Source organism: Neovison vison, chromosome 6 (genome assembly GCF_020171115.1).
Source record: "Neovison vison isolate M4711 chromosome 6, ASM_NN_V1, whole genome shotgun sequence".
NCBI lineage: Eukaryota > Metazoa > Chordata > Mammalia > Carnivora > Mustelidae > Neogale > Neogale vison.
Window position 1 is genome coordinate 217,320,478 of NC_058096.1, and position 11,854 is coordinate 217,332,331.

An 11,854-nucleotide genomic window follows, 5' to 3' on the forward strand; every position below is an offset into this window, starting at 1 on the left:
TGTGCGCGTGCAGAGGACAGCCAGGGCTGGGGGGCTGCGGTCTGTCTCGCCAAGGATCCCCTGCAGATCCCCACCTCCACCCTGACCCACTGAATCCAGATATGTGAGGTGAGGTCAGGGCACTGCCCCTGCATTCTAGAACATTCTTAAACACCCAAGTTTGAGGACCACAGACACTGGTACCCCACTTACCTGCTGGGACCCCCCCCACCTCCACCCCGGGCCCAGGATGAAGGGGGGCTTCTCAGGGATGAAATGCAGCTTGAATACTTGGGACGCTAGAGACAGTGGAAGATGGTGGCCCCTGACAGCTCCCCCCTCACTTCAGGGCGGCAACGAGACACAGGACAGCACAGTAGTGGTTCCAAGTTTAATCAAGGGTGCGTAGGGGGCTGCACTGCCCCCCAGTGAGGGCCCCGAGGTGGTGGGCAGCCTGGGCCCCACGTGGAGCATTTGCTTTTTGCAGCTGAACAGAGGAATATAGCATAACCAGAAACAAGGCCGTCCTGCCCCCGTCCTGGACCTGGGTGGCGAGGAGGGACACAGGGGGCAGCTCAGCTGACGAGGCCTTCTCTCTGGGACAGGTCATCCCCACCCCTTCTGTCCGGGAGCCTCCCCACCCACCTGCCCTTCTGAAGTCAGTTCCTAAAGGGTAGAAGAGTCTGGCAGGGACAGCCCCAGCTGGGGGCAGAGGGGGACCCCCAAGGGCGAAGCGCTCCCCTCAGCCATTTTGGGAACAATAAATACTGTGATGTCAGCAGGGAGGGGCACCCGCTGGCCAGCCGACAGCAGGGAGCAGAGTCTGTGGGCCCAGCCACCCCCATTCCGCCCCACCCGCCCCTGCAGGCTAGGCCTAAGCCACCCAGAGCCCTCACTCCGTGCGTAGGATGATATGGATGCCGGAGTCCGTGAACACGGGGCCGCTCATCTCCCCCGTCCGCAGCGCAAAGGAGGCATCTTCAAATGGCTTCTGCATCTGACCTGGAGAAGCAGCAGGGGTGGCGGGGCGAGGGTCAAGGCTCAGCCACAGGCCAAGCCTGGGTGGGGCGGGCAGATGGGGCTCCCACCTGCGCCGAGCCCCACGCTCATTTGTCATGCGGTTTATGGCCCTGTCAGTGGGGCAGCAGAGCCATTAAGGCGGCCCCAGGAAGCCCAGGGACAGCATGAGGGATGGCAGGCCGAGCGGCTGCCGCCGCCGCGCACTCCGGAGACACATTTCAGTGATGAACTCGCCTCCCAAGGCCCCTGGTGGCAGCCCCTGCTGCATCATCCGTCCGCCTGCCTCCTGGGGCGGGCAGGCGGCTGACAGCCCCTTGCCAGCTCTCCCCGCCCTCCTCATCCCATCCTGGGCCCCTGCCTGATGCTCTGCAGACCCCAGGATGGAGGCGGTGGAGGAGGAGGTGGCCTGCTCCCTTCCCACTGACCGAGCCAGAGGCCTACACTCAGGGCTGCTGATCCGAACTCTCCTCTCCTCCCCACTGCTTTCCCCACTCCTGAGGGTGGTGCTGGGAGGGGCATTCCTAGGGACAGGCCCCAGGGCTCTCAGGGGACCCAGCCTTATACCCCTCAACCTGAGGACGGGGAAATGGCAGCCAGTACCTGCTTTGCTGGATCTGTGCTGGGAACAACTGCACAGAGAGACCCTCAGACCCACTCCCCACCTCAGGAGAGAAGGACACCAGGCAGTAGGTTCTGCAGCATTCCCCCTCCCCTCGCCGCCCCCCTACCAAAGCAGGGCAAGTCCCTCTGAAGCTTGCAGGACTGTGCTGCCACCTAGTGGACCCTGAACACCTGTGTAGCCAGGGCTGTCCCTCGCAACTGCTGGGACAGAGGCTCCACTAAAGCTAGGTAGGGCCCGCTCCTCCTCACGCACCTCTGCTGAAGGCACCCAGGTCTCCCCTGGCCTTGGCCGAGCTGCAGTCGCTGAACTGTGAGGCCAGAGATTCAAAGTCTTCCTCTCCTGACTTGATCTTCTGGATGTAGCCTGTGGACACACATGACATGGGGACATACAGGGAGGCGTAGCAGCAAAAGCACGCAGGACAGGGTGCAGGGCTGCAGGTGGAGGACGGCTCTTCCCTCGGAAGGAAGGCGTGCAGCCCAGCCCAACTCTGCACACGCGCATGTGTGAACACTCGCCTCACACACGTCCACAAATGCCGCGTCCCCCTCCCCACCATGCGTGTACACCTGACCCCGTGGTGTCTCACACCCGTTCCTCCAGCCCCGCTCCCTCTGTCACCCCTGCCGCTCCCCACCAACATAACCCGAACATAGCATGACCTCTTGCCACCCCCCAACACGTATTTTGGGGGAAAAAATCTACTTCCAGGCCCTGCTGGGGAGGAGAACAGAAGGCAGGGCAGACACTGAAGAGGGATGCTGGGACCCAGGGCCCCCACCAAGATCCCCAGAGTGGTGATGGGGAAATTTTCTAGAGGCTTCTAGGAGAAAGGCGGGAGGCTGGGGCACCAGGCCAGCTCTGCCAGGGGCGTCGGCTGAATTCTCAGTCCCTGGGCCTCAGTTGTCCAACGTCACGGAAACTGGGAGGAAGGCCTAGGCAGCTTCCTGGGGTGTCGTGAAGAGACCACAAGGCAGCCTAGGTAGGACACCTGTCACTCCCATGGGCCGTGGCCCCAGAGGCAGCTGACACAGTTCTTCTCCCAGCTGCCCGAAAAGGCTCTGCTGGCATCACACTGGCTTCACCCTCTGTGTGGCACAAACTGCCCTGCTGGGGACCGATTCTCCCTGGGGGGTGAGGGAGGTCAGGGGTAGCACGTGGGGAGCAAAGCGTGCAGGAGGACTGTGTGTGCCTGGTGGAGAAGAGCCCCCACTCGCTCTGGAGTTCGGGCAGGAGCCCTTGGAGCCAGAACCCATCCGTTCTTCCCCGAAGTACTCCCCGTCCTGCTCCAACCAGCTGCCCAGCACACGAATACCATTCTCACTGGTCTTGTCCCTGTGCCCACCGGGGCAGCCACAGGGTGGGCTCCCAGGACACCCAGTTCCCGACCACCAGAATGGTCCCACATGGCTTCCGCGGCAGCTACTTTCCCGGGGACATTCCGCACACCCACCCAGCCACACTGAACGTGCGGCTCTTCTGTCACACCCGCCGGTGGGCTTCTCAACACCTCCGTGACACTTCCGGCTAATCCACCTGTGCTCTGAGGCCCAGAAACCCAGTCAGGTCATCTGCCGGATGCTGAGCTAGTGCAAACCTTGCAAGGACCACAACTGAACAGCAAACCATGACGACAACCATGCAAGACACGGCAGCGACCAGCATCCTGGTGTCTGATCTGCTTGGTTGCTTCCACGGCTGGCCCCATCACCCCCGCATTCCCCAGGTTCCCGTCACTCCTGTCCTGTCCTGACCATCCCTTTGCCTCTGAACCATTAGTCACTTGCCAGCAGGCCACAGGAACACGCAGCACAGCGCCAGGCACGGAGACCTTGACAGATGACACTCGCTGTCACAGTTCTCCCTTCCATGAGGGCTGCACATCTCAGTGGGAAGGTTCCCACTGTGTCTGTGTGATGTGCCCATCCCGGGGCCCCCTTGCCTGCAGGGCTCACCCTGGTCTGGTCGTCAGTGTGATTGGCTGCTTGGCCAGAAAGGCTGGCTAGCGCGACACAAGCCCCGCCCTCTGCGGGCAGCGGTGGTGTCTGCCTGTCATGCACCGCTGGGGCTGCTCGGCGGCCCCCCTGTGCCAGCTGCACCCACCCGTGATCCACCCTGAGGCGAACGTCATTAAGACACCCCCCCCATCTCCGCTCCTTGGACTTCTGGCTGTTTCTCCGCCTCACCTGGGAAGCCTCGAGATTCCGCCTCCTCTCCCTTCTGTCTGGACCTCGATTCGCGGGCTGGAGAATCCTGAGCACATAGGGTTCCCCTCGGTGCCGGTCCACCGTCCCTGTCCGCCATGCCCAGCACCGGCGGCGCCAGGCCCCGCCCCGAGCCCCGCCCCTGCACCACCAGGCCGGGCTCCAGGAGCTGGGACAGAGGGGCAGCAGGGACCCTGAGACTAGATAGCCTGGCCCAGGTACACAGGTATCAGCCTAAAAATCAAATAAAAGCCAAGCTTTTGCCCGCCATGGTTCACAGCACCCAAATCTTCCTCTGACCAGCCAACTCTCGGGAAACTTTCTGCTTGGATAGGATCCTCAAGTGATTAAAAACAAAACACCTCACTCCTTTCTGATCTCTCCTTTCTAGAAGCTGATTTTCAGCAGGCTGGCCACAAGCCAAGATGCAAGGGGAGCTTCAGACCACTGTGTGTCCCCTTGGCTCAGGATTCCCCCATCCCCTGGGGACATCTCTCCCAGCCCCGCCCTGCTCCCACCACCTTGAGGCCACTGCTGAATGGTCTCTTCCCGCAGGAAGCTCCTGTGTCATCCTCTGGCCTCACCTGGGAGCCTTTCCCCAGACTTTGCTGTGTGAGGGGCCTCCCTGCATTTGCCCATGCCCCGTCTGTGTGTCTGTCACCCGCCTGGCGCTGGGAGGGCAGGGCCAGCTGGCCTTGGTCATGGCTGTGTTCCCAGCACCCGGCTCCGTGCACAGAACAGGTGCTCGCGAATGCTGAAGGAATCCATCAATAAATGAGACAGAAACAGGGCACGGGGAAGGAGGGGGAGGGATCCACCCCTCCGCTCTTTAGGCAGGAACGCTGAAACCTCGTTTTTCCTCCGTGCACCTCAGATCAGAAGGCTCAAGAGGGGGAGAAAAGGGAAGCACCTACCAGACACTCCGCCCCCACAACACCCTGGCCTGCCTGCTCCCCTCACCAAGACAGCATCCACCCAATGGGACTCGGGATGAGAGAGGCAGACCCAGGGGCGGCCTCTCCAGGAGCTCCCAGTCTGAAGCAGGGAACCCCCACCTGCTTCGGGGAGCTCAGGAGACCCTGAAACTGGCTGATGACAAAAGGGCACCTGTGGTCAGATCACAGGCTGGCCTGCTCAGTGCGTCTCTGAGGCTGAGAAAGGCAAACTCCAGACCACCGATGCCGCATTCGGACCTCAGGTCTACCCCTCCTGAGCTCCATGACCCTGGTGGCTGACTGCCTCTCGGAGGCTTATTGGCCTGGCCTGTAAAATGGGCTAATGATAGCAGCTCCCACCTTGGAAGGCTCCCAGGAGGGGTCGTTCCTGCTGGCACAGAGCAAGCGCCTGAGAGTTACCAGCTGTCCGTCCCTACATTACGGACTGAACTGTGTCCCCCCAAATTCATACTTCGAAGCCTCAATCCCCAATGTGCCTGTTTTTGGAGTGGGGCCTTCACACAAGTGATCAGGGTTAAATGAAGTCATAAGGGAGGCCCCTGATCCCACAGGATTAGTGTCCTTACAAGAAGAGATCCTAGAGAGCTCCGTGGCTCATTCCCCATGTGTACACACCAAGGAAAGCCCAGACGAGCACACAGTGAGAAGGCAGCGGTCCACAAGCCAGAAAGAGCGTCTTCGCCAGAATCTTCATCTCAGACTTCCAGCCCCAGAACTGTGGCAAATAGACACCCAGCCCATGGTATTCTGTACAGAACCCTGAGTGAATGCACCACAGTTATTTAGGGGAAAGTGAGTAAACAAAGGGGGTGGTCTCTCTTTTTTTTTTTTTTTTTTTTAAGGAAGGGAGGCACAGAGGGAGAGGGAGAGAGAATCCTAAGCAGGCTCCATGCCCAAGGGCAGAGCCCAATGTGGGGCTCGATCTCACAACCCTGAGATCATGACCTGAACTGAAATCAAGAGTTGGGTGCTTAACCAACTGGGTCACCCAAGCACCCCTAAAAAGATTTAGAGACAAACTAGGGAAGGGGCCCAGACAGAGAAAAAGGTGACGGGATTAATCTGCTGTCCTAGAACACCCAAGATCCAGGGGGAGGGGCCCACAGAGACCAGAGACCCAGCCTGAAGCCAGCAGTCTGGAAGGGACTCCCAGACCTTGGGTGGGGACACTAGGCCCAAAGTGCTCACTGACCCTCACACCCTGGGTATGGGTATGTCTGAGGGGATTGCTGCCTCCCTGGGACCCTCAGGCCCTGAGCACATGCGGGTGGAGGGATGGGGAGCAGGTGGAGAGGGCTTCTCCATAGCCTGGCCTCCTTAGGCAAGGACACTGGCAATGACAGGCAGCTGGTCCTCAGATCCCTGACAGGGCCTGGCCGCAGCCCAGCAGCTGCAGAGGAAAAGGAACCTCAGCAGAAAACGCAGACGCGCTGGCTCTTACCGCAGGCAGCCTGTCCCCTCGGGGCAATGGGGAGAACTGGACCTAACTGGGTACTGATGAGATTCGAGCCCCAAGCCTGATCTTTTGATTGCCCAGAACAAGCTCAGGACAGAGGGAACATCCTCTTTCATGGAAGAGAACATCGGGCCTGGACGCCCCCAGCTCGCCGACCGGGCACACGAGCGTCCGGTCATGAGGCACACCGAGGCCTGGGCTGTCTCACTGAGCCACCTCATGACCCCTGAGGGGGCCCACCCCAGCCCCACCTCAAGACACTGAGTAGAAAGGCCAAGGTCACTGGATGGTCTATATGTGGAGCCCATCAGGCTGCCCAGAGCTCTTTCAGCAGATGCACTGTCCTGACCTTGGCCACCAACCACACATGCCTGAATGCCTGGGGTCCCCATGTAGACACCAAGAGCCTGGCACAGAGCCCAGTGCTCCGCTGGCCGGCCCCTGATCTCACGGCCATCCTGCCCCTGTGATGATGCAGCCAAGGAAGGCTCTGAGACACTTGCCCAGGGCCACACGGCTGGCACAGGCTCCGTCTGTGTGTGACTGCAGGAGGAGTCCCATGAGTTCTGACCTCACCCCGCCCCGCCCCGCCCAGCTAACCCGCTACCAAGTCCTGATTCTGCCTCCGGACCTCACCGCCATCTGCTCCCCTCACCCCTCCGAGGCCCCTCGGGCAGCACTGCCTGTACCTGCACGTCCTGTCACAGCTCTTCCCAGGCCATGTGCACAGTCCGTGTGTCTAGCCGCTGCTAACATGCCCGAGTCTGCACTGACCTAGGTTAGGCCCCGGCACCTGGTGCTCCCGGGAGCACCTCCCCGATCCTCATTCTCCAAGACCTAAGCTGACCTCGGCACTTGCCACAGCGTCAGCCCGGCAAGAGCACACCCCGTCCAGCCTGAAGACGGGGAGGCCCTCTCACCGGCCCCTCCCAGGCGGTCCCCGTGGCCTGACCGCCAGGCTCAGATCTCCCCGTGCCCTCCTGCCTCAGCCTCCGGCCATCTCTTGCCAAGACTGTCCCAAAGGTCTCCATCTCTGGCCTGGCTGCTCTGCTGAATCTAGACTCTTTCCCAGTCGCCCCCCAACGGCTCTTCCTTGGACCCCTCAGACTTAATGAGTCCCTCCCCAGACTGCGCCTCTTCCCAAGTCCCCTCCAGCAGCGACGGCACCTCTTACCACTCAGTCTCCAAGTGTCTCTTGCCTTTTGCCCATTCTTGTGGGTCCCAAAGCCTCAGAACAGGGACCACTTGAGCTGGGAAGACCCAAGTCACCGTGTGATTCCCTGGGCTTTCCCCACTCACTTCCTCCTCTTCCCCGGGACAGCCAGAACCCCCTCATTACTCACCGACAGACCCACCCGGCCTGGGCTCTGGGCCTTCCAGCATCCCTGGCCCTTCACACTCCAGCCACACAGCTCTTTCCTGAGAGCAAAGTGCCTTCGCCTCACTCAGGGGTCCCCTTAACCCTGCTGGGACGTGCCCTTGAAGGCTCTCATCCCATCGCAGTCCCCCTACACGGCCTTCCTGAGTCCTGGCTACGGCCTTGCCCCAGGCCTTTACTTGTGCCACTTTCTCTGCTAGGAATCCTCGCTTCCTGCTGCTTCCTGAAACAAGGCTGTGGGCCCTGGTGGCAGGCCAGGCTGTGTGTAGAGCAGTGGGACTATGGAGGGAAGAGAGCCAGTCCCCGTCCCCACGGAGCTCCTGAGGTGAGCTTTTTAATCTGCCTTCCAGATCTGTATGTGAACTCTGTTCCTCTTTATAACGGCGAGGTGTGAGCCTTGCAGGGGCCAGACATTTTACGGGGGCGGGTGGGGGGGTGCTGTGGGTGGGTGTAACTAATATCCTGGAGGCCAAATCCTGGACCAAGCGCTAACTGGACCAGTAGAACAACAGTCAGTACTGACCGAGTGTGCGCTTTGCCAGGCCTGAGCTCCTAGCAACAATCATCATGACCGCTAGCAATTCGAGAACTTTTACTAGACACCAGAACTGTTATTCACGCTTTACTGCCCTGGGTCAGAGTCTTCACAACTACCCTATGGGGTGTAGGTCCTATTATCAAAATACAACTTCTGGGGCACCTGGGTGGCTCAATGGGTTAAGCCTCTACCTTCGGCTTGGGTCATGATCTCAGGGTCCTGGGATCGAGCCCTGCATCAGGCTCTCTGCTCAGCAGGGAGCCTGCTTCCTCCTCTCTCTCTGCCTGCCTCTCTGCCTACTTGTGATCATTGTCTGTCAAATAAATAAAATCTTTAAAAAAAAAAAAAAAAGCAGCCCAGGAGAGGTCTGGGGGTCTGTGGTGGCAGAGCCTGAATGGGGACACCACAATGAGATCCAGACCAGCCTTGTCCCACAGAACTTCCTGTAAGGGTGGAAGTGTTTTAGATCTGCATGAAGATGACAGCCGCTCGCCCCATGTGGCTACTGAGCACTGCAAGTATGGCAGTGTGAGGAACCCATCTCTAACAGGCCTTAGTTTTAATTAATTTAATTAATTTAAATGGAAACAGCCCCATGTAGGTAGTGGTGGCCATGCCAGGCGGCTCTATAACAGGGTTCTGCAACTGACGGCCATAATGAACTAAATGCTGCTGTTTTCATAAAGTTTTACTGACACACCTGCTTGTGTACACATTATCTCGGGCTGCTATCAATTACAAAGCAGACCTGTATGGCGTACGGCCTACAAAATCTAACTTATTTATCGTCTGACCTTAAAGAAAAGGTTTGTGTACTCACCAGTGCTCTAGACTCTGGAGGAAACACAGAGCAGAGACAGGAACAGCTTCCTTTGTCAGGCAAAGTAATTCACTGACTCTGCTAGCAAGTTCTACGTTGCTAATTTTCCAACCTCGCTCCCGACCCACCCTATGTGTCCCAGAACCCCGCTGGATGACATTGCCATTAACAATAGCTCCCACTGACTGAGGGCTACTGGGACCAAACACTCTCACCTGGGCCTCAGGGGCAGGTATGTGAAAATGCCCATTTTACAGAGGTGAAAACTGAGTCTTAAGGAGGTTACCCAAGGTCCGCCAAGGTCCTGGAGCTTACATGATATAGCTACCACCTGAACCCAGATCTGCCAGCCCCCAAGGCTGGGTCCTTCCTGTCTAACCTGGCTCGCCCTCAGATGCCAGACAGAAAAAAAATAGGACAGGCAGCTGTGTGGCCCAGGCTCATGTCATGTTCAGGCACTTCTGCGTCAGTCAATGCGGACGGCTGAGTTGGCTGGGGTGCAGGGTCTGGTGTAATTTCTACGCTCCCCCCACCCACAACTTCCCCCAATCTGTTTCCAGCCCTGCTCACCATTAATCAGCTCCAGGGCCTCCTCCTTGGTCCTGGTGATCTTCTCCTGCCGCCAGGACGAGGGCCGCCGTGACTGGCTGTGCTTGACAAGCAGGTGTGAGCAGCGGACCCTGGTGGGCTCCCCCTGTCCATTTTTGCTGCCACTGCTGCTGTTGCCACTCGGCCGCTCCCACTGGCTGGCGTTAGTGATGTGATTGAAGTAGTACACCCGGCCTGGAGAAGGGGGGAGGCAGGGATTCAGCGGGGACCTGCTCAGAGGACACCACCCCGAGGCCAAGATAAGGTGCTGGCCAATGGGATGCCTTCGTTCAACAAATCCACTGTCCACCACGTGCCACAGGCCCTTAGGGAGCTAACATTCTCAGTGTCGGGACAGACAGGCAGACGACAAGCAAATAAGACAATGTAATAATTCCGTTACTGGTAATTTCAAGGAGGAAAATAACCCAGAGTGACAGGAGAGAGAAAGTCAGGTGGGGGGCCAGGCAGGGAGTGGTGTGGAGCACCCCCCCCAGCGGCCAGGCTGCCTGTTCAAATCTGGCTCTGTCACCTCTGTCACTCACCGTGTGAGCTACCCTCTCTGGGCCTCGATTTTGTCACCCGTAGAATGCATATCACAACAGTCCCTGCCTGCAGGGTCGTTCTAAGGATGGAGGAAGCTCACAGCTCTCCCCACACTTAAAGGTAGTGGCTAGGACCCCGCAGGAGTATGACAGCTACTACAGAGGACAGAAAGGAGGCCTCACTTTACATATCTTTGGTAATGTTTCCTGAGGGTACACTCTGCTCCAGGCACGAGTGGTTGGAGGCAGGAATTACTCCCAGGTTGTCAGACACAAAAGCTCTGTTCTTAACCCACACCCAGGGCCCTGCACTCCTGGGGGCTGGACGTTACCCAGGGCCTGAGGGGCAGGAAGGAGTGAAGGCTGCAAGCGAGAAGACTGAAGTAGGACCCAGGAGAGCCCAGGCATTGTTCTAGGGGCTGAGGTTTTGCCTGGGTTGCATGGATGACTCGCACCCAGCACTGTGAAGAGCTGACTGTCACCGCTGAGGAAAATCACTACGGTGGAATCAAGCAGAAATGGCAGGAGGGGCCCAGAACCGGGCAGGAGATTCGTGCTGCAGATTGCGGCCACAGAGCAGAGCTGGAGCACGCTGGGGGAGAGCTGAGCAACGGACTGACCTTAAAACCTTAGCAATGGCCTCTGCCTCCCAGAACCCTGGTTTTCTCGTCTGAAAAGTGGGGGTGAAGTGACAGAATTAAGGACATAACTTCCTAGCGTTAATGTGCAGAACAGTGATGTTATCTGGGAAGTGCTCACCAGAGGGCCTGGCACTCAATTAACAGAAATTGCTGTGACTGTGATTTTTATGGGTTATGGAGGCGGTGTGGTGAGATGCTGGGCCCTCCTCACTCCTCTGCAGTGACAAAGGGCAGGGGGCTCTGCAGCCAGGCTTCTAATCCAGCCCCTGCCCTGGAATGAATGACCTTGGGTGAGTTCTTTAAGTTTTCCGACTTCAGTCTCCCCACCTGCAAAATGGGGGTAATAACGACCTACCTCCCAGAGTCGTGGTCATTCAGAGAGGACACACTTAAAACACACTTGGCGCACTGCTGGGCGGTGAGATGAACGTGCCCTATTACTGATATATTATTATCGAGGATAAGCCTTAAATCGGGATTCCAGCACAGGGTCCATCAGGCAGAAGACCACCGGGCCAGATGCGGCCAACTCAGCACGAGATGGGGTGGGGATGGCAGGCGAGTTAGCAAGAGTAGGCTGTGGGCCCGAGGCCGCCCTGGGGGCCACGCCCTGAGCATGGGGTTGGGGTGTTTTTCCCCGGGGGTGCCCCCCAGGCCCAGCGGAGTGCAGAGACGTTCCCCGGGGACGTCAGGTGCATCAGGCCAGAAGGTGTCAGCGGGATCCGTAGGGCCAGAGCCATCACCCGGGGGAGTGCAGCGCGATCACCGGCCCTTCACCGCCCCCCTACCGCCCCCGGCAGCGCGCTGGGTCTCTCCGGCCCCGCCCCTTGCCTCAGTTTCCTCCGGCATCCCCGCTCCTGAGATTCGCAGCCCCCACGGGACGGGCCCGGGCCGTTACCCTGGGAAGACGCGGAGGAGCCAAGACCCCACGGGAATCGGGCGGCGCCGCCGCGCCCGAGGGGCGAGCTCGAGCCCTGCTTCCGCGGGCCCGCGCGGCCCCGCCCCAGCCCCGACCCCCGCGGCACCTGAGCTGCGGCTCATGCGCTTCTCCCAGCCGGGCGGCAGCTTCTCCTCGTCCGCCATCTTCCCTCCTGCCGCAGCGCCCGC

The 11,854-nt window shown here is 59.3% G+C and overlaps 1 protein-coding gene across 1 annotated transcript; it reads right to left on the reverse strand.

Moving 5' to 3' along the window:
- Positions 1-356: 356 nt before the first annotated feature.
- On the reverse strand, positions 357-11,854 carry PIN1 (peptidylprolyl cis/trans isomerase, NIMA-interacting 1). Its single transcript, XM_044254263.1, has 4 exons — positions 11,773-11,854; positions 9,544-9,756; positions 1,874-1,984; positions 357-981 (listed from the first exon to the last, which is right to left on the reverse strand). The coding sequence occupies exons 1-4, from the start codon at positions 11,828-11,830 to the stop codon at positions 872-874; spliced, it is 492 nt and encodes a 163-aa protein (XP_044110198.1). The 5' UTR covers positions 11,831-11,854; the 3' UTR covers positions 357-871.